The sequence below is a fragment of the Gobio gobio genome (assembly GCF_949357685.1).
Source record: "Gobio gobio genome assembly, chromosome: 25".
In the NCBI taxonomy this organism is placed as follows: Eukaryota; Metazoa; Chordata; class Actinopteri; order Cypriniformes; family Gobionidae; genus Gobio; species Gobio gobio.
The window spans coordinates 19092859-19112070 of NC_137121.1; the positions used below are offsets into that span (position 1 = coordinate 19092859).

The window sequence follows — 19212 nt, forward strand, 5'->3', positions numbered from 1 at the left end:
GTTCCCCCTGAGAAACTTTGCGTTCGCTCTCAAAATATTTTTGTTCCCTCTGAGAAACTTTGCGTTCGCTTTCAAAATATTTTAGTTCCCTCTGAGAAACTTTGCGTTCGCTCTCAAAATATTTGCGTTCCCTCTGAGAAACTTTGCATTCGCTTTCAAAATATTTTAGTTCCCTCTGAGAAACTTTGCGTTCGCTCTCAAAATATTTGTGTTCCCCCTGAGAAACTTTGCATTCGCTTGCAAAATACAGGGAGTGCAGAATTATTAGGCACGTTGATTTTCTGATCATATTTTTTTTCCAGGCACATTTGACCAATTCCAAACCACAGTAATCCTAATAACTACTATTGATTTAGTATTTAATAATGTATAAATGATATATAATTGTTCATGAAGGCTGGAAATGAAAATCACCTTATATTCAGGTGTGCAGAATTATTAGGCATGTTTTCTTTTACAGATAAATTGAGCCAAAAAAGAGATTTAACTCAGACTGAAAAGTCAAAAAGTATTAAATGCCCATGAGAAGGATGCAATACTAATGCAATACTAGACATTGCAGTTAAGGCATGACCATTGGACAGTGAAATGCTCGTTGGGTCAGCAGGATCTGACAAAAACAGGTGGTGAAGAAAAGACACCTGTTAACTGCAAAAGAATTAAGAATTAAGGTGAAGAATTAAGGGTGAAACCATCAGGAACCCTTTAGTCTCCAGCGCCACCATTTTCCAAAGCTGCAAACTACCTGGAGACTCCAGAAGTGCAAGGTGTCAGGATCTCAGAGACTTCAGTTAGGTAAAGAATCCTAAAAAATGACCCCCACTAGATAAGAATCACAAGCTGAAGTGTTGTAAAATACATGAAGGTTTTTTTATAGGCTTTATAGGTTGAGAATGACTCTTGAAGGACCAGCACCACATCCTCTAGTACCACTGTTTGAAGAATTCATCTTCCAGAATCTGGCAGTATGTTTTGGGAGTTCATTTTAGTCCATCCTGAAGTCCGTTTTGCAGAGATGGACTAAAAATTAACTCTCAAAACGTACTGCCAGATTCTGGAAGATGAATTCTTCAAACAGTGGTACTAGAGGATGTGGTGCTGGTCCTTCAAGAGTCACTCTCAACCTATCTGTCCATAAAGCCTATAAAAAAACCTTCTTCATGTATTTTACAACACTTCAGCTTATGATTCTTATCTAGTGGGGGTCATTTTTTAGGATTCTTTACCTAACTGAAGTCTCTGAGATCCTGACACCTTGCACTTCTGGAGACTCCAGGTAGGTTGCAGCTCTGGAAAATGGTGGCGCTGGAGACTAAAGGGTTCCTGATGGTTTCACCCTTAATTCTTCACCTTAATTCTTAATTCTTTTGCAGTTAACAGGTGTCTTTTCTCCGCCACATGTTTTTGTCTGACCCTGCTGACCCAACGAGCATTTCACTGTCCAATGGTCATGCCTTAACTGCAATGTCTAGTATTGCATTAGTATTGCATCCTTCTCATGGGCATTTAATACTTTTTGACTTTTCAGTCTGAGTTAAATCTCTTTTTTGGCTCAATTTATCTGTAAAAGAAAACATGCCTAATAATTCTGCACACCTGAATATAAGGTGTTTTTCATTTCCAGCCTTCATGAACAATTATATATCACTTATACATTATTAAATACTAAATCAATAGTAGTTATTAGGATTACTGTGGTTTGGAATTGGTCAAATGTGCCTGGAAAAAAAATATGATCAGAAAATCAACGTGCCTAATAATTCTGCACTCCCTGTATTTCCGTTCCCCCTGAGAAACTTAGTGTACGCTCGCAAATTATTTGCATTTCCCCAGAAAAAATGCGTTCACTCACAAAATATTTGCGTTCCCCCTGAGAAACTTTGCATTCGCTCTCAAAATATTTTCGTTCCCTCTGAGAAACTTTGCGTTCGCTCTCAAAATATTTTTGTTCCCTCTGAGAAACTTTGCGTTCGCGCTCAAAATATTTGCGTTCCTTCTGAGAAACTTTGCGTTCGCTCTCAAATTATTTGCGTTCCCCCTGAGAAACTTTGCGTTTGCCCACAAAATTTCTCGGCGCCAAACCCAAAAGCATTGATCATCATCTGTACCTTCTGTACCTTCCACTTTCTCCTCTTTCTTCACAAAATTCCTGTCACCTGACTTTTTTTAAGTGTCATTTATTTATTTATTTTTTTGTTTAAAGTATAACAAATGAGAAATGAATGGGGTTTTTTTTGTTTGTTTTTTCTATCACTACCATCCATTCTCCATATTCCCATAATTCCTGTTTCGTTTGTTTGATTATTATTACTTTACTAATCGCATAGTTAGTAAAGTTAGTTTAAAAACTAACACTATTTTTTACCTTCTCTCTTCTCCGTTTCCTTCCTAGAATTCCTCTCTCCAGACATTTGTTGTCCTCCTCTGTTAACATTCACCTCTTGCATCCTGTCAGTCTTTCATCTCTCTCCCTCAGCGCTCTTAGATGAGCATCAGGTTGGAAAGCTGTTAGCTGGGCTCTCTGCTGCCCACCTACACCGCTGCTCCTCCCACCTACTCTGTGCTGGCCAGAAACCCCCAGAATGCCTCTCTGGTCAGCCCCCTTGTCATTTGCTCAGTCATTCCCGCTTCTGCTCTTATTAGCCCATTTTTGACATAAATGTGCAACAAAGTGTGATGCGTCAGCTTATGCAATGGCATTACAGTATTTGCTCTGCTCTTTTATCTGACTTCTTGCTTTTCTTCACTCTATGGCCTTTCTTTCTGCTGTTTAACACCTCATAACCTCTGTTCCTCTTTTCTTACCGCATGCATGTACATATGGCTGGATGAATGTGAAGACCGCTTGCTTATGTTGACATCTGCATAGAGTAAGTATAATGCTCTTATGAAGCCATCTTGCACCTTTTTACACATTTTTAGAGTACTTAACTTAATTGGCAAAAAAGGGCAATTTTCCAAGATGGAAAAAATAATTTGGCACAAGAGGCATGTAGCTGGTAAATGTAATCGAAATGCCTCCATTGCTGTTTTGCTTTAATTAAGTGTTTTTTATGAATGACCTGAATTATGATTCAACACTGATGTTCAATATATATCATTTTATAATTTTTTTTAATCCTGCTCATAAAAAAGTAGGCTTTTATACAATTATAGGCTCTTTATACACACATGAAAGAAATTAATACTTTAATCCAGCAAGGGCATATTGAGGTCAGAAAGTAACAGAAACAGACATTTATAATGTTACAGAAGATTCGTAGGATCATGTGACACTGAAGACTGGAGTAATGGCTGCTGAAAATTCAAATTTGCCATCACATGAATAAATACTATTTTAAAATGTATTCAAATTTTGTATATAAAAAAATCTCACGACACCAAACTATTGAATTTTAATACATATATAAAATGCAACCTGTCTAAAGAACATGAATGTGCATCACTTATTCTCGTAAATCATTTTATTTTGAGATTCATAGTTTTCAGATTCGTCTGGATTTAAAAGTAGCCAGAGTAGTTAAAGGGATAGTTCCCCCAAAAATGAAAATTCTGTCATAATTTACTCACCCTCAAGTTGTTCCAAACCTGCATATATTTCTTGGACGATATATGTAAGAATGTTTGTAACCATACTGATCTCAGGCCCCATTGACTACCATAGAATTTTTTTCCTACTATGGTAGTCAATGGGACCTGAGATCTGCTTGGTTACAAACATTCTTACAAATATCTTCCTTTGTGTGCAGCAGAACAAAGAGATTTATACAGGTTTGGAACAACTAGAGAGTGAGTAAACAATAACAGAATTTTCATTTTTGGGTGAACTATCCCTTTAACGGTTTTTATTTGTAGATGTTGCCATATGCTGTGTACAAACAGCATGACTAGATTTGATATGCAAAACAAAGCAGCCTGACACCCTTCATTGCTTCCTTGAAACACAAAATGATTCGCTCATAAATCAGGACTGATTCGTTTAAGAATTCAACTCACTGACTAAATGATCCGCTTGAAGTTTTCAAGTTAACAGTTCACTGGAGGTGACACCATTCAGTCTGATAACCAACAATTGTAAAGGACAGACGAGTTCGAGTGCACCCAGCTTAAGAGATAAAGAAAGCTTTTTTTAACAATATGCAAATCTTCCTTATCATATGAAGTGCTGAATTAAATGTTGAGTATCTTTTTTGTCATAATTAAACTGGGTAAGCGTACCACTTCCATTTGAAACATTTCTCTATCATCATCTAGTTCTATTACTTCTAACCTAAACACATTAGCAAAAAAAGAAGTAATTTAACTATAGTCAGCTATATCAGGGTAATTAATATGTGGAAGCTTGTTTGCGCCAATACATTTTTTATCTCACACTTCTGAATTTTATCTCAGAATTGCTCTATACTTTTTTTTTTCTTGCAATTGCGAATTTATATCTCTCAATTCAGACTTTTTTTCTCGCAATTGACCGTTCGTAAAGACCGTCCGCTTTAGATATTGTTGCTATGTCTGACAAGCCATGGGGCTCTCACACCACACACGTTCTCACGTAGAGAAAATACAAACTCACGTAGAGCAAGTTACTTTTGATTTGAAACAAAGTCTCAGCTTTGAAATTGTCGGGGGTTTTTAAAGAAATTTAAATAATAAATACCGTTTTGTGGCTCTTTAATGTGTCGTGATCGCTGTAGCGCCTCAGTTAAAGCTGCTCGTGAACCGATTATCTCTTCCCTCTAGTTCATTGATAAGCATGAAATAAACATGCATGAACACTAAAAGAAATGTTGTTTCAACCGCAGAAAGACGTCAGTACACACCGTTTTTCCAAGTTCAAGTCCACCTTCGTTAATCTACTAACTCTCCTGACTGCTTTGTCGGACAAAGCGGCAGATTCGGCGATGTGATTGGTCAGATCGCCTGTCAATCAAACTTGCAGCGAAGGGTGAATTGCGAGTTCTCACAATTCTGATTTTTTTTCTTGCAATTGCGAATTTGTCACAATTCTGACATTTTTTTTCTCACAATTGCGTTTCTCACAATTCTGACTTTTTTTCTCGCAATTGCAAGTTTATATCTCACAATTCTGACTTTATAATGCAAAAAGAAAAAAATTCTGAATTGTGAGTCAGTGTTTTTTCCCCTCAGAATTGGACTTTGTAACTCGCAATTGCGAGTTTATATCTCACAATTCTTACTTTTTTTCTCGCAATTGCGAGTTTATATCTCACAATTCTGACTTTTTCTCGCAATTGCGAGTTTATATCTCACAATTCTGACTTTCTCTCGCAATTGAGTGTTTATATGTCTATTCTGACGTTTTCACGCAATTGCGAGTTTCTCACAATTCTGACTTTATAATGCATAAAGAAAAAAATTCTGAATTGTGAGTCAGTGTTTTTTCCCCTCAGAATTGGACTTTGTAACTCGCAATTACGAGTTTATATCTCATAATTCTGTCTTTACTTTGTATTTGTTACTGTTAGTCAATGCACTGTGAACTAACATGAACAAACAATGAACAGCTGTATTTTGATTAACTAAAAATGTTTGCTCATTGTTAGTTCATGTTCATTAATACAAGACCTTATTCTATCTCGCAGTTCTGAGGAAAAAAACGTCAGAAATGCGAGATGTACACTCACAATCGAAAGAGAAAAAGTCGCAATTATCTTTTAAAATATTTTCTTTTTTGGTTAAACATGCAAGGCTACGTCTAGATTAATCTGGATACATTTGAAAACTGCATTTTCGTTTCAAAACACACTAGCGTTTTCCAAAAGTTCCTTGTCCACATTGAAACGTCAGAAACGCTAGGTCACAAAGTCACCTTACTGCGCATGCGTAAGCCCTCATAAAAGCTCACTGATATGATACAGGCGAATAAGACAATAACGTTTTCACGCCATTCTTCTGGCAGGATCATTTTATTTAGCAAAATATCTTGCATCAAAATATCACTGATGCATCCAGGTCGCACTCACTCGCCATGTTTGGTTTAAAACTCAACTGCTCTCATGTTTTGCTGCAGGACAGCAAATGCGAGTAAATTCTGTCATCTTTGCAGGACTGTGATATGACGAGTGTGCAAAGTGACTTGTTTTAGCAACAGTGTTAAGGTGAATAGCACATAACATGCACAATACCGTTATGAACATGAATATCCATCAGTACATTATGCTTTACGTGACTAAACATGCATCATTGTTTTGAAATTTGTTTTCGAAAAACTTTGTTTTCGTTAATAAAAACACTGTCTCAGTCTGGACAGAAGGCTAAAACAAAAATTATTTCGCCGTTTAACTAATAATATTACCTTGCGTACGAGATGCCAAACACTTTTAGTAGACCAAAGTTCTAGAATTGGTTTTCTTTTTCGTCAAATTAATTGTGAAGATTCTAATGTGCCACAAGCCAACCTGGTACAATGCAATTTCAGTTGCATCATGGTGCTTTTGTTCCATCTTTGAGATTTTGGGCTGCAATTGTCCCCTAAAATCAGTTCTGGATACCCAATGACTAAATGGTGTTGGGTGGAGTTTGTGTGGCCATACAGTGCTTGTAGGTAACATGAGGTTGGCTTGATGCCCTTGTGTCTCGTGTACAAGAGCTCAAAGACATTTTGTGGGATATCTGTAATGATGGCTGCCACTGAATGTGTTTGTGATTTGGACTCTGCTGCAGGGTTTGAAGGTTGCTCCCTGGTGCCCTCCATCTACCCACTGGAGACACTGCACAACTCACTGTCCCTCAAGCAGGTGGACGAGTTCCTCACGGCGCTGTGTAAGAATGGGAGTGAGTCTCAATTCAAGAGGCTCAAATGTAAGTGGACGAATACATTCATGTTGATTGTTAGTTATCATGAAATCTATTTTAAATGAGGATGTTGATCACTTTTGGATCGAAACTATAATTAATTGACACTGAATGGACACCAAACACATTGAAACAATGAGAAATGGCCCTTTGCATTTAGCTATATACACTACCAGTCAAATGTTTAGAATAATTAAGATTTTTTTCCACCATAGGGTTGCATCATCAGGCTGCATTTATTTCCGATTATATCAAAAATACAGTAACATTTTTGAAATATTACCGTTGTGCTGCTTAATGTTTTTGTGGAAACTGTGATACTCTACCATTCAAGAGTTTGGCCCTTGGAAGCCTTCCCCCTGTTATGACACCCCTGACAAAGATGCATAGTAGTAATAAGAAAATGTTTCTTGATCGGCAGTGTACAAATGATATATCCCTTTCTTTTCTCTTTAGCTCTGTCTGCCATGTTTGAGTCACACTCTCAGCCATCAATAGATGTTGATAGTCAGGAGACCCCAGTGTCCACCCCGATCCAGCTGAACCAACCGGCTTCAAAGCCTGTCTGGTGTGAGTATACCTCACTTTACCATGATATATGTTGATGTACCGCCGTCTCTTAACCATCATAGTACCTCCACTGTACATTTTTTAGTGGAGTAAGGAACTTTGAGGGCACTTTAAATGGTCACTCTTATTAGAGATGTGAAACCCCATATTTGGAGCAAAAAGTTAAGTCGTTGAGTTTTCAGCTCTGCCATTTTAGATGATTATTGTTGGCTTTTAATGCTGCAGTTTCCCCTGGGAGTTTAGTGATTTATGTTCAGTCTGGGCTTTAGCAGCAGCTTTCAGTAAAAATCTAGGTTGCGTTAGTCACTGCTATGTCTGCCTCTTTTTAACCCATTTACTATAATATCATTGTTTGTGAAAGCAGGGTCAGGAACATGCTGGAAGACAAATGTATCTCTCGGATTAATAGTGTAATTGTTCTGTTTTTGGTTACATAACATTAGTTCCATGAGGCTCTTTATGTAGGACAATACAGCAGGATGCCAGTTATATAAATGTGGTCATGTGAATGATGATTGATGAAACATACTGAGAATCTGCCAACAGGTTACAAAGCTCATAATCTCCTACAAAGTGATTTAAGCTGGGGACACACTTAACGATTGTAAGGCTGTTTATGAATGTAATTTGATACTTACTACTGATAATGCCCAAACGTGTCAGTAGCATTTAGTCCGAACTGAACACACTATTTTAAATGCTGACTGTATGCCAACACAGTCTTAGGATGTTTTAGCTAGTCATTAAGTGTCTCCCCGGCTTTACTAACAAGGTACACTGATCCAGACCTGCCTAAAACACCTCAATCCAAGGACAGGATACTACGTCAAACGTCCATATTAATGTGAATTGAAGTGTTGTTGCAGAGATGCTGTGTGTTTGAATGTGAGAGCAAAACTGCTTTTGCTGTCAGAGGTTAAGATTTATTTCTAAAGCTGTTCCCGAGCAGTACAACCCAAATGTTTGCTTGTGCACAGTTCTTTTTACAGAGGACAGCTTCCTGAACCTTTAAGAGCATAACACAGGCTATACAAAGACTACTTACCACTGTTAAACATTCTGCTCAAGTCATGCATGCAAAGTTGGTTCAGATCGATCGGCTTGATGTGTTTTCAGAATCTGACTCTGGCTCAGACTGATTCAGTAAAACCGACAACATTAATTTCAACTGTGTGTTTACAAATGCTTTAGAAGCTTTGTTAGGCCAATCACAACGCACTGGGTCAGCTGGCCGATCAGACTACTTTGAGTTTTTTGGAAAGAGGGGGTTTGAAGAAATCAGCACGTTTCAGACAGACTGCTGAGATTGGGAATAGAGAAGGCTGCAATAATGTACAGTATGTGAAATGTGTGTTTTTTTTTATTTTTATTTTTTATTATTAAAGCATGTTAACCTATTCTATTACACCCAATGTGAATTATTACACCCAATAATCAATTAATTAATTATAATGCCAGGATTTCATCTTGTGCGCAAGTGTGACGGATTATAGTGGCAGGTTTGGGTGTTTTCCCCCCGTTTTCTAAAATATATTTTCTGTCCTTGGACCAGTTTGGTTTAGATGTCTTGTTTCCAGCGCTGTACTGTAAAACGGACGTGTCATTAGCACTTTCCTGCTTAAGTTCAAGACCACAAAATCAGTGAAATCTAATCAATATACCGGCAAAGTGTCGTCGAAAGAAAGTTAGAGAGTCTTTAAGTTACATTTTATTTGTCTGTGTTGTCCGTCAGACCCCCTTTAATAATCTCCATAGCTCAAATATTGTAGTACAGCTGTATAGTTTCATAAATGTTAAATGTGTTTAAGGGCCCTATCATACACCTGGCGCAATCATGTGACGCCAGACACGACTTAAAGGGTTACTTCAGCGATTTAGCATTAGGCTTTGTATCTCGGTAGTATATTCAAAGTATGGTACTTTCCCCCCTCATATCCCCCTGAGACGAGAGAATTATGCATTTTATTTCTGGAAAAAATCCTCCGATGACGCAAATATTGTCATTTTGCGTCATCTGAGGATTTTTTGGCCAGAGGCTAAAAACGACAGCCAGTAGAAGGAGCTAGTTCCGCATGTTTTCAACCCGCCCACAGCGGAGGGATCTCACTCACAGAATGTAAATGCGCACGGCCACTCGGATCGGGCATTAATAACGGAGCGGTGCGGAGCAAATTGAGTGTTTCAACTTTTCAATGAATTCCTATGAAAGTTGCTTCCATATGCGATCTGAAAACGCACCAGACTGGACACGCGCTGAGAATGAATGCCGCGCTTACCTCAGCTCTGCTCAGCTTAGCTCTTACTTCACTCTCGTGATGAATGAAATCTGACTCCTGCTGCGTTTGTCCCGTGACTTTAGTTCTGCTCACTCACATTTTATTGGAAAGACACGTTCAGTTTTTAATTGTAGTGTCTATTCTCTAACTGAACAAAATTATTGTATTATAATGAAGATCAAAACGACGGTGTTGGGAGTGGCCTCTTGGGCAGTGAAGCAAGTGCATTCTGGGAGTTGTTGTCTTTCATCCACATGAGACAAAAATACATTTTCTGTCTTTTCTCAGTCTAGGAGGCACCAAATTCAAAAATAATTTCACATTTCTACTACATAAATGACCCAGTTTAAATACACATTCATCTTCCCAGCACTGAAGTACCCCTTTAAGTGTTTTTTGCTAGTTTCAGCCTGACGCAGTTATAATTTTCACGTCCAGCGGCACATTGTTTAAATAGCAAATGCCCTCACGCCCATCTGTTCGGCCATGGCCGTGCTGATCTGAAAATGAGGTGTGTTCAGGCGCATTTTTGGCGCGTTACTATTTTGAGGCAACTGATGTTAGTAATATGCGCCCATAGGTGGGTGCACAACGCGCGCACACTCTGCTTATTACACACACAGGGACGCACCGCAGCACACAAACATTTTTAAATAATAAAAATAAAAGGATTCCTCTTTGGAGAAACATTTACTCTCTGCTCGCAAATTTCACCATGTAAATAGTGAATCCACCATGGTGCGAGCGCAACTGGCTTTTAAAGGGAATGGGAGATGAGTCTCTGATTGGTTTATTGGTTACGTCCAAAACACACCCATGACTCATTAAGAGACTAGTTACAACACTTTTGGACCATGCGTCTGTCGCACAGACCGTTTTTCTGTCGTTAAACTAGCAAAGGGGGATTCTGAGATGCCCTAAGTGCACCTGCTCCATGCGCTTCAGACCATGCGCTTAGATCGTTAAAATAGGGTCCTAAAGGTCAGTGGTCTGTTATGTTCTGTTTATTGTGGGAGATTTCATACACATAGCAACTGCTTCTCCATTGCCTCATTTTGCCAGAAACTATCGTGAAATGCTTAGTATAAACACTTGGGTAAGGGTGACGGTTAAGATGTTTGTTGCAACACTCTTAAATAAATCCCTTTCATGCAACGGACCTGTAACTATGTGTATGTTTGTGTGTGCAGACACCGGCAGCCCTTCCAGTACTGTATCCAGTGCCGGGCCATCGTCTCCATCTGTAGCAGAGCCTTCATCCAACTTTGGATTCAACGAGTAGATGTCTAGAAAACGCTTTTTTTGCAGTCTCTGTTTAAAAAGATTGATTATGGTCCTAGTTATCTGCTTGGAAGCTGCTAATATTGTACTATCTGCACTTCGGCTTGAACAACTTCGGCTGAGATTCATCAGCTGATCTGTCAGCAAATACAGCTCTGGAAGCAGTAATTAGCTCTTCCGTTGTACTTGTGCGCTCCGGTGGAGTCAGATAGTAATTATGATCCTAGATTCAGTGGCAGAGAGACCATAGTAATTGTCTGTGCGTCTTTTTTTGTCACCCCACACCAATGTAATTACATTGCACAGAATAATGCAACTCGAATAAATATCCAAAGGAGCATGTAGACCAATGATGATCCAGCCGAGTGAATTCAATTCTACCACTGTTCTTTGGTTTGTGTACGTTAGAATTCTTTTATGATATTTTTTTAGATGTTTGATCATGTGATTTATTTTGAGATTTAAATGAAAATTGTATTTTTATTATTACATGCAAAAGGTATTGTTTGGGAATGAATAAATGTGTGCCGAATGAGCTGCAATAGACTTTTTCGCGAATTTTCAGCTGTTTGCAATGTTGTGTTTACTCTGAATAAGTGTATTTAATTTTAGAGAATTGTATTACTGAATAAAACTGCTGTAAAGTGTCTTTGTGTGCGGTATTGCGTTTTGTGAATGAAGGGCACCGAACCACTGAATGTACCTGGAATGTTTTGTTGTTCTTCCGGACCTAATCGTGGTTTTAAAATTCAATCTGTGGTGCGAATGTCTCAAAGACTGGTGCAAAACAATAATGCCCAGCCAACATTTATATGTGGGGCCCATATGGGTATGAAATGGGCTGAAAAATGGGCCCCATATGGGATTGTCCGCGGGTTCCATAATGGCCCCATGTTAGTTGCCCACATGGATTTCATATAGGATGGCACTTGCCACTAGGTGGGACCCAAGTGGGCAACATGCACAAGACCCATCTCGGTCCCAGCTTTAACCCAGACAAAATTTATATATGGGGCCCATGTGGGTATGAAATGGGCTGAAAAATGGGCTCAATATGGGATTGTCCGCGGGTTCCATAATGGCCCCATGTTAGTTGCCCACATGGATTTCATATAGGATGACACTTGCCACTAGGTGGGACCCAAGTGGGCAACATACAGAAGACCCATCTCGGTCCCAGCTTTAACCCAGACAAAATTTATATGTGGGGCCCATGTGGGTTTGAAATGGGCTGAAAATGGGCTCAATATGGGATTGTCCGCGGGTTCCATAATGGCCCCATATTACTTGCCCACATAGATTTCATATAAGATGACACTTGCCACTAGGTGGGACCCAAGTGGGCAACATACAGAAGACCCATCTCAGTCCCAGCTTTAGGTTTTATGTGGGTACTACATGGTTCCTATATGGGCTGAAATACGGGCTGTAAGTGGGTTTGTCCACGGGTTCCATGTTGGCCCCAGCAACTTGTTCATGTGGGTTTTAAGCAGGATTTCACAGGGCTTTAGGTGGGGCACAACTAGGGATCATACGCATGGGGCCCCATTAAGGATCATCTGGGTTCCATCTAAATGAGTAGCAACACCACACAAATACATTTTAAAGCATTAGAGCACACAGTGAGATTAAACGTTTTTCAAATATCAATTTTATTGAAACTACCAATCACATTATGCTATATTCTGACATTTGCGGAGACAATATTTAAGCTGTTTGAAGAGTATCTTTTTAAAGGTATATACCTTATGTTTAAATAATTGTAATAATTAAAGTTAATACACATTTTGAACCTGTATTTAAACAATCTTTACTCAAAGCTTTGGGCATTTGAACAGGAAATACAGTGAATTAGTGTTGTCAAAAGTACAGACCGCAATACCAAGTCGGTACTGAAATTTAAAAAAAAATGTACGCTTTGAGCACTGTTGATCAGAATCGTAAATAACTCTGATTGCCCATTGTGCGCACACGCTCATCAAATGTGATTGGCTACAATGACCAGCGCTTCAAAAACATGTTGTTAATATAAATCAATTATGCTTTTCACTGAGCGCTTAAACAGATACACACGGGAGTGTTTGAATGCAGGTGCCTATCAACCTACCGGTCCGCTGGTTGATGCCTGCTTGTGCTTTCAAATGCTCCCGCTTTGAAAACACTTTCAAACACTTCTTTCTGCTTTCAAACGCTCCCGTGCGTTGATCATTGTATCCAATCACAGACACATCCAATGAGCGTGTGAGCACAATGGCCAGTCAGGTGTTTACGATTACAGCTCAACAGCGTTCATAGCAGCATTTTTAACATTTCAGTACCGACTTGGTATCGCAGTCGGTACTTTTGAGAACACTAAAATACATACAGTGGGGACAATTACAAGCAGCAGCCACTATACATTTTTCAGTACTGCTTACACTGTAGACAGTCATTTGTGCATTCTAGACACCCTCAGTCCTCCTCCGTCTCTTGTCCCAGTGAACCATTTTGAGAGTTCCCACTCAGCTTCTTGCCGGTTGATCTTTGACATCACCAGTGCAGTCTTTTTGAGAGCCTCTGCAAAACAATTTGTTTTTTAGATATAGCTATACAATATAACACTAAAAATTTCACTTTTTTGCTTGGTTTAATCAGGGTAATATTAAAAATGGTGCTAAATCTGACTAAATGTTATTTTCTGCAGTCGATTTAAAATGTTTAATCTGAATGTAAAAACTGTTTGAATTAGGGCTGTCAAGCAATTACATTTTTTAATCTAATTAATCACACATAAAATTTGCCTGAGAAGTTAGTCCAAAAATATAATTTAAAGTAATCAAATAGAAATATTTTTGGGTGAACTTTACTGTTTGTTTTTATTCATATTGAAATATGAAATTATACTCTAAATAATAAACTAAATGTCTAATGGAGTAAGTCATTGAGTCATTCATTCGATTCGCTCAAATGTGAACGCAACACAGACCCGGGTGGGCAAGAAAAGTAACCTGCGCATGCGTTTTATCAGATGATGTTGTATTTAATTCAATAAAACACATGTAAGGGATGATGGTGTTGATGATTTACCTTGGATACGAGAGTGAGTCTGCAGTGTATGTGTATTCGCACACAGCACCGGCAGGAACATCGCGCTCTGACACGGACAGTGTAAAAACGGCCAGAGACTGAAACATTTTTGCCCTATATCTTGCATTTTAGGCACACCATTTTCTTAGGCCTTTTATAGAATTGCATTCTATAGGGTTCATTACGCAGTCAGTTGTTGCCCTGCATCATATTTTTCATGACCTAAGTAGGGGCGGGGCAAGTGCGCTAAATGCGTTAATAATTTTAACGCGTTATTTTTCACCGTAAGTAAATAATCAAAATGTACGCGTTAAATCGACACCCCTAGTTTGAATGAATGATTTAATGACTCACTAAAATACATGTTTCATTACTTTTTTTAACAAATCTCTTGTCGCCACCTACGGGTGTAACAATGTGACAATTTTTATTTTAAGTGTCAAGTTCCTTTCAAAAGGTGATTTACTTGCTACTGTAGACAGTGTTTATATCTAAACCATAAACTTTTTACTTCTGTGATCATTTGAATAATTGTAACACAGAAATAACAATAGTGTGGTTAAAAAGACCTGAATATTAAGTCTGCATTTTAAAACAAAGGAGGATAGTTAGTATGCAGACCTACAAACTCAGAGTAAAAAAGGTGACAGTGGGGGGTGGGGGGTGCGTGCCCCTGGCTCGATTTTTTTTGTTTGTGATTTTAATATGCAAATTACACATTTCTGAGCGTGACTTAAAGTGAATGACATTTAATATTTTAAAAATAATTTTATTTACAACAAAGAAACGCCTGCAACTCAGGGAAGTGTTGTGACGCATGACACAAATAAAAAGAAAAGACTGACATTAGGGGTGTAACGGTACACAAAACTGACGGTTCGGTACCTTGGTTTAGAAATCACGGTTCGGTACGAGTTCGGTACAGCAGTTTTACAAAATTGCTTTTTATTTATTTTTATATTTAACAGTGGTTTACTGAAGAAGAAAAAGTGTCTGTCCTTGAATTAATTCAATTATATCTAAAAGTTTATTGAAGACATTTCTGTAAACTATATAGGGAGCCCTTACTTGCACACTAATATTAAAGGTCCCGTTTTTCTTGTTTTTTTTTAAGCTTTGATTGTGTTTACAGTGTGCAATATAACATGTGTTCATGTTTCGCGTGTAAAAAAACACAGTATTTTTCACACAATTTACTTATCTGTATACCGCTGTTTTCACTGTCCTCAAAACGGCTTGAAAGATTTCCCTGTTCTATGAAGTCCCTCCTTCAGAAATACGTAACGAGTTCTGATTGTGCCAGCGGTTCCCGTGTTGTGATTCGACAGCAGCTTAGCGCACGCAGAGCGCACGTTACCGGAAAGGTCACGCCTCTCACCATAACGGGGATGCATGCGCTCAATGATCTCTAAGTACAGCGGCCCTGGGAAAGCCAAACAAAGGTGACTTGACTCCGGGATGAAAATAACAGCGTCTCGACGACATGGCGACAAACATTATACAAACGCAACACTTCCTCTTCTCCACGCGGGAGCAACAAGACCACGCCCCCTTTTTCGCGTACTCTTGTGGGCGGAGGTTAGTCGACAAACTGCTCTACTGACGTAATTAAAGCAGGATGTACAGGGATGTAGAACAAACCGGCCGTTCGCTGGAGGCTTTGAAAGGGAACTTCTGTTAAATAAAATATCTCGCTTGGCATTGAACTTTGAGCTTTATAATTTTACAGGTATTATTTATGCTCTAACAGCAACATTACACACTAACTAAAGTTTGAAAAATGGGATCACGAAGAACAGGACCTTTAAAGGTTAACAACAGAGCCAAAACTATTAGCCTAAATTCAGTTGCTATTTATTTTTAGGTATAATAATCAACACTCAAATAACACATTGTATGCAAACATGTAAACTTCGCATAAGGCAGTTTTTGCATTAACTTCTAAATCGAATTGTAAAATTGTTTTTCATCCAATTCATTGTTGAAATATAATAATTTATACAGTGTCTGTCATTTTCATGACAGGTTTATTTAACATGCTTGAAATAATCAAGACATCACTAACAGGTAAAGTAGAATATAATGAATAAATAGGCTAATACAGTGCATATATTTATTGAAAGAGTTGATTTCTCCAGTGAATTAAATTCTGTGGACACTGAATGACTGCCTGAGGTAAATGTGATGCTAACATTACATGACAAGATGGGCATTCATGTTTATTGGTCAGTGATCAGTCACACCACATCGAGCGTCAAAATGGCATTTATCGTTTGAATTTCGTGGTAAAATGGACTGAATACTTAATATGTTCGTGTGGAAACTCGAAATTGAAGTGTGTTCTGCGCTTAAAACAAGCCGACTGTGAACTGTTAAAGATTGCATTCGGAAACAGTTCGGTAACGTTACACGCTTGTGACATAAACGCACACATCAACCTGATCACTTTATTTCGTTTATTTCTACTGGCAGTGAAAACGCAGATATGAATGTTAGCTGTACAACGAATCGTTGTCATTTCGGAAAAAATATTGTGTGGGTGTTTGAAGCGAGATCACAATAATTTAACAATTAATCAGTAGCTCTATTTTCTGATAATATATGTGGCTCTGTACATTTCTGATATGTAGAACTATTACACTTATTTCAAAATCCTAACTACACATTGTATTATGTTAATTGTGTAAAATCTAATTAAGTAAGTACATTTAAAGGAACACTCCACTTTAAATGAACACTCCGTTTTTAGAAATAGGGCTTACGGTATTCAACATCTTTCCTACATTTAGATATGTGGGCAAATGCATTTTTGTCTCAGTGCATGCATTGTTTTAGTTTGGCAGGGTCGCCGCTAGCTTAGCTTAGCATAATGAATGGAATCCTATGTTGCCAGCTAGCATGTCCTGAGTAAACATGATTAAAAAAAAACCCAACCTAATTACTTCTTGTGGCCTGCATATTCACAACGAGTACAAACAGCGATGCAGATTAAGACTAGGCGATTTCCTAGGCGGGGTGCGTGTCCCAAAACCATAGTTGCTAACCTGTTAGCAACTTAGGTCGTTGGCAATGGGAAATTGCATTGCAACCAACAAAGTTGCTAACTTAGTTAGCAACTATGGTTTTGGGAAACGCACCCCAGATATTGACTTGGGACTATATTATGGGGAAGCACAGGCGAAGCACTGCTACTTGGGCGCAGAGATATCACACAACACATGAAATCCCCAAACTTCCGTGAATAGTAGGTGGCTATTTTTCATACAGTACATGAATGGCGATGAACATGGCTGATTTTGTTAGAGACGAAGAGGGTTACTTAGAAAGTCAAGATCCAGAACCATAGCTTGAGTTTTCAGAAGAGGAGCTACGCCTGCGTGCTTTGGAAATAGAATGACAAGAGGAGGAAGTTGCGATCGCTCAACAGCCGGAGGACGTGAGGAGGATTTTTCCGGTGTGATAAAGTGAACTGGAAAAAACTGCATCGCTATTTGTACTCGTTGTGTATACGCAGGCCACAAGAAGTAATTAGGTGTTTTTTTTTATCACTTTTACTCGGGACATGCTACCTGGCAACATAGGATTCCATTCATTATGCTAAGCTAAGCTAGCAGCGACCCTGCCAAACTAAAACAATGCATGCACGGAGACAAAAATGCATTTGCCCACATATCTAAATGTAGGAAAGATGTTGAATAAGCCCCATTTCTAAAAACGATGGAGTGTTCCTTTAATTAAATTAAGTAAAATCAAAACACCTCACATATCACGAAAGGTTAATGAATCCATTCCATACCATAAGTGATAGTGCAGCAGTGCTCCATGCAGTGTAGCAGATGAAGAACAATCCTCCACCAAATCGCCATTAATCAGCGGAATCCCCGGTCAATCTGGGGTGGGGTCGGCTGACAAGTCCTTAAAAAGAAATGTATTGAAAAATACAACAAAATGTATTGAAATTCTAACAACATTTGCCATTATAAAACATTCAGACAACATGAACAAATGGTGAACTTTGAGACTTAGTTTGTATACAATTAAAATGTTAAACATATATATATATATATATATATAAAAAATGAAATACCCAAATTACATTGGATTCACAACAACGGTCTCTTTTCCTAGATGTATCATAGCAAGGTAAACAAAATTGTAGCTTTAAAAAAGCCAAATGGCGCACAGATATCAATCTAATAAATTTACCTGCAGCCGCATTTTTCCTGTCATGACATCTCTGAGAGTCATGAGGGTCTTTCCCTTGATGTTCTCCAGTGAAGTAAATAAAGGACTGATGATGATGATGGTGATAAGTTCTTCTTTCTTTATGTCACTTCAGAGGAAGAAAAGACAAAAGTTACTCAGATTTATTATCACTAGTGGAGGAAAAGGAAATGTCTTACAAATGTAATTTTGATGATGAAAATAACTTTTAACTACATTAATCCCAATGTAAGGTTTAGAAACAATGGTTAAAACAGACTAATATCTTACTGCAGTTGATAAATGGATTCGTTTCTGGATCTTCTTCCAGTGCTTGATCAAAAATAAATGTAAACAGACATCTTATCATTAGCAGTTGGCTGTGATCTACATAGAGTTTCCTAGTGTAAATGATGCTTTTATCAGTCACTTTACTAATTCCAATGTCCCTCGTTTTAAACTAACGTTACAACATTATGATACATGAGAGGAAACATTGAAATACGTGCAAATACGCTAATCGCGATTAGCATCTCATTTCAACAACTTTAATGAAGCAGTAACGTTACACAGACACTGCAGGTTGTAACGCTACGTCTGTTACCCATTTCTAAAGCTCTCATGTGTAAGTTACACAGAGCATTTATTTAAGTTAATGAACACCATTAACACAAGATTTGTTTATCTGCATTATTTAATATTCCATTAACTATATTAACACGCTCATCCGCTTATTTTAATTGGATACCTTTTAAACAAATATATTTATTTAGGCTATTCATCTATCTGTGTATCTAAAATGATATTGGGATACATACATTAAGTAACGTTACATGAACACACAACACAACTTTACTATGACTGAAAAATATTGTCTTACCTGATATTGCATATGTTTGCAGTACCTCACAGATCCAGTCTGAGTCTGACCCTTCCTCTGTGTTCTCATTCCAGCTTTTGTTCTCCGTTAACATGCCACAACTCAAATTAGTTAAAAAATAAT

At 38.2% G+C, this 19212-nt stretch overlaps 1 protein-coding gene and 1 long non-coding RNA gene across 8 annotated transcripts in view; one reads left to right on the plus strand and one right to left on the minus strand.

Annotated features, from left to right (window-relative positions):
* The window catches only part of ppip5k1b (diphosphoinositol pentakisphosphate kinase 1b), a 51973-nt gene extending 40384 nt beyond the window's left edge, over positions 1-11589 (plus strand). For all 7 annotated transcript variants that reach the window (XM_079809450.1, XM_079809454.1, XM_079809451.1 and 4 more), the window contains 3 exons: positions 6682-6819; positions 7270-7383; positions 10850-11589. In XM_079809450.1, the coding sequence (XP_079665576.1) occupies positions 6682-6819; positions 7270-7383; positions 10850-10941 (344 nt within the window). In that variant the 3' untranslated portion in view covers positions 10942-11589. The remainder of the gene's footprint in view (positions 1-6681; positions 6820-7269; positions 7384-10849) is intronic.
* Positions 11590-13389: 1800 nt separating this feature from the next.
* LOC307121461 lies at positions 13390-18277 on the minus strand. Its single transcript, XR_013815948.1, has 3 exons — positions 18213-18277; positions 17803-17921; positions 13390-13496 (listed from the first exon to the last, which is right to left on the minus strand). It is a non-coding gene; the product is annotated as an uncharacterized lncRNA (long non-coding RNA).
* Positions 18278-19212: the final 935 nt, after the last annotated feature.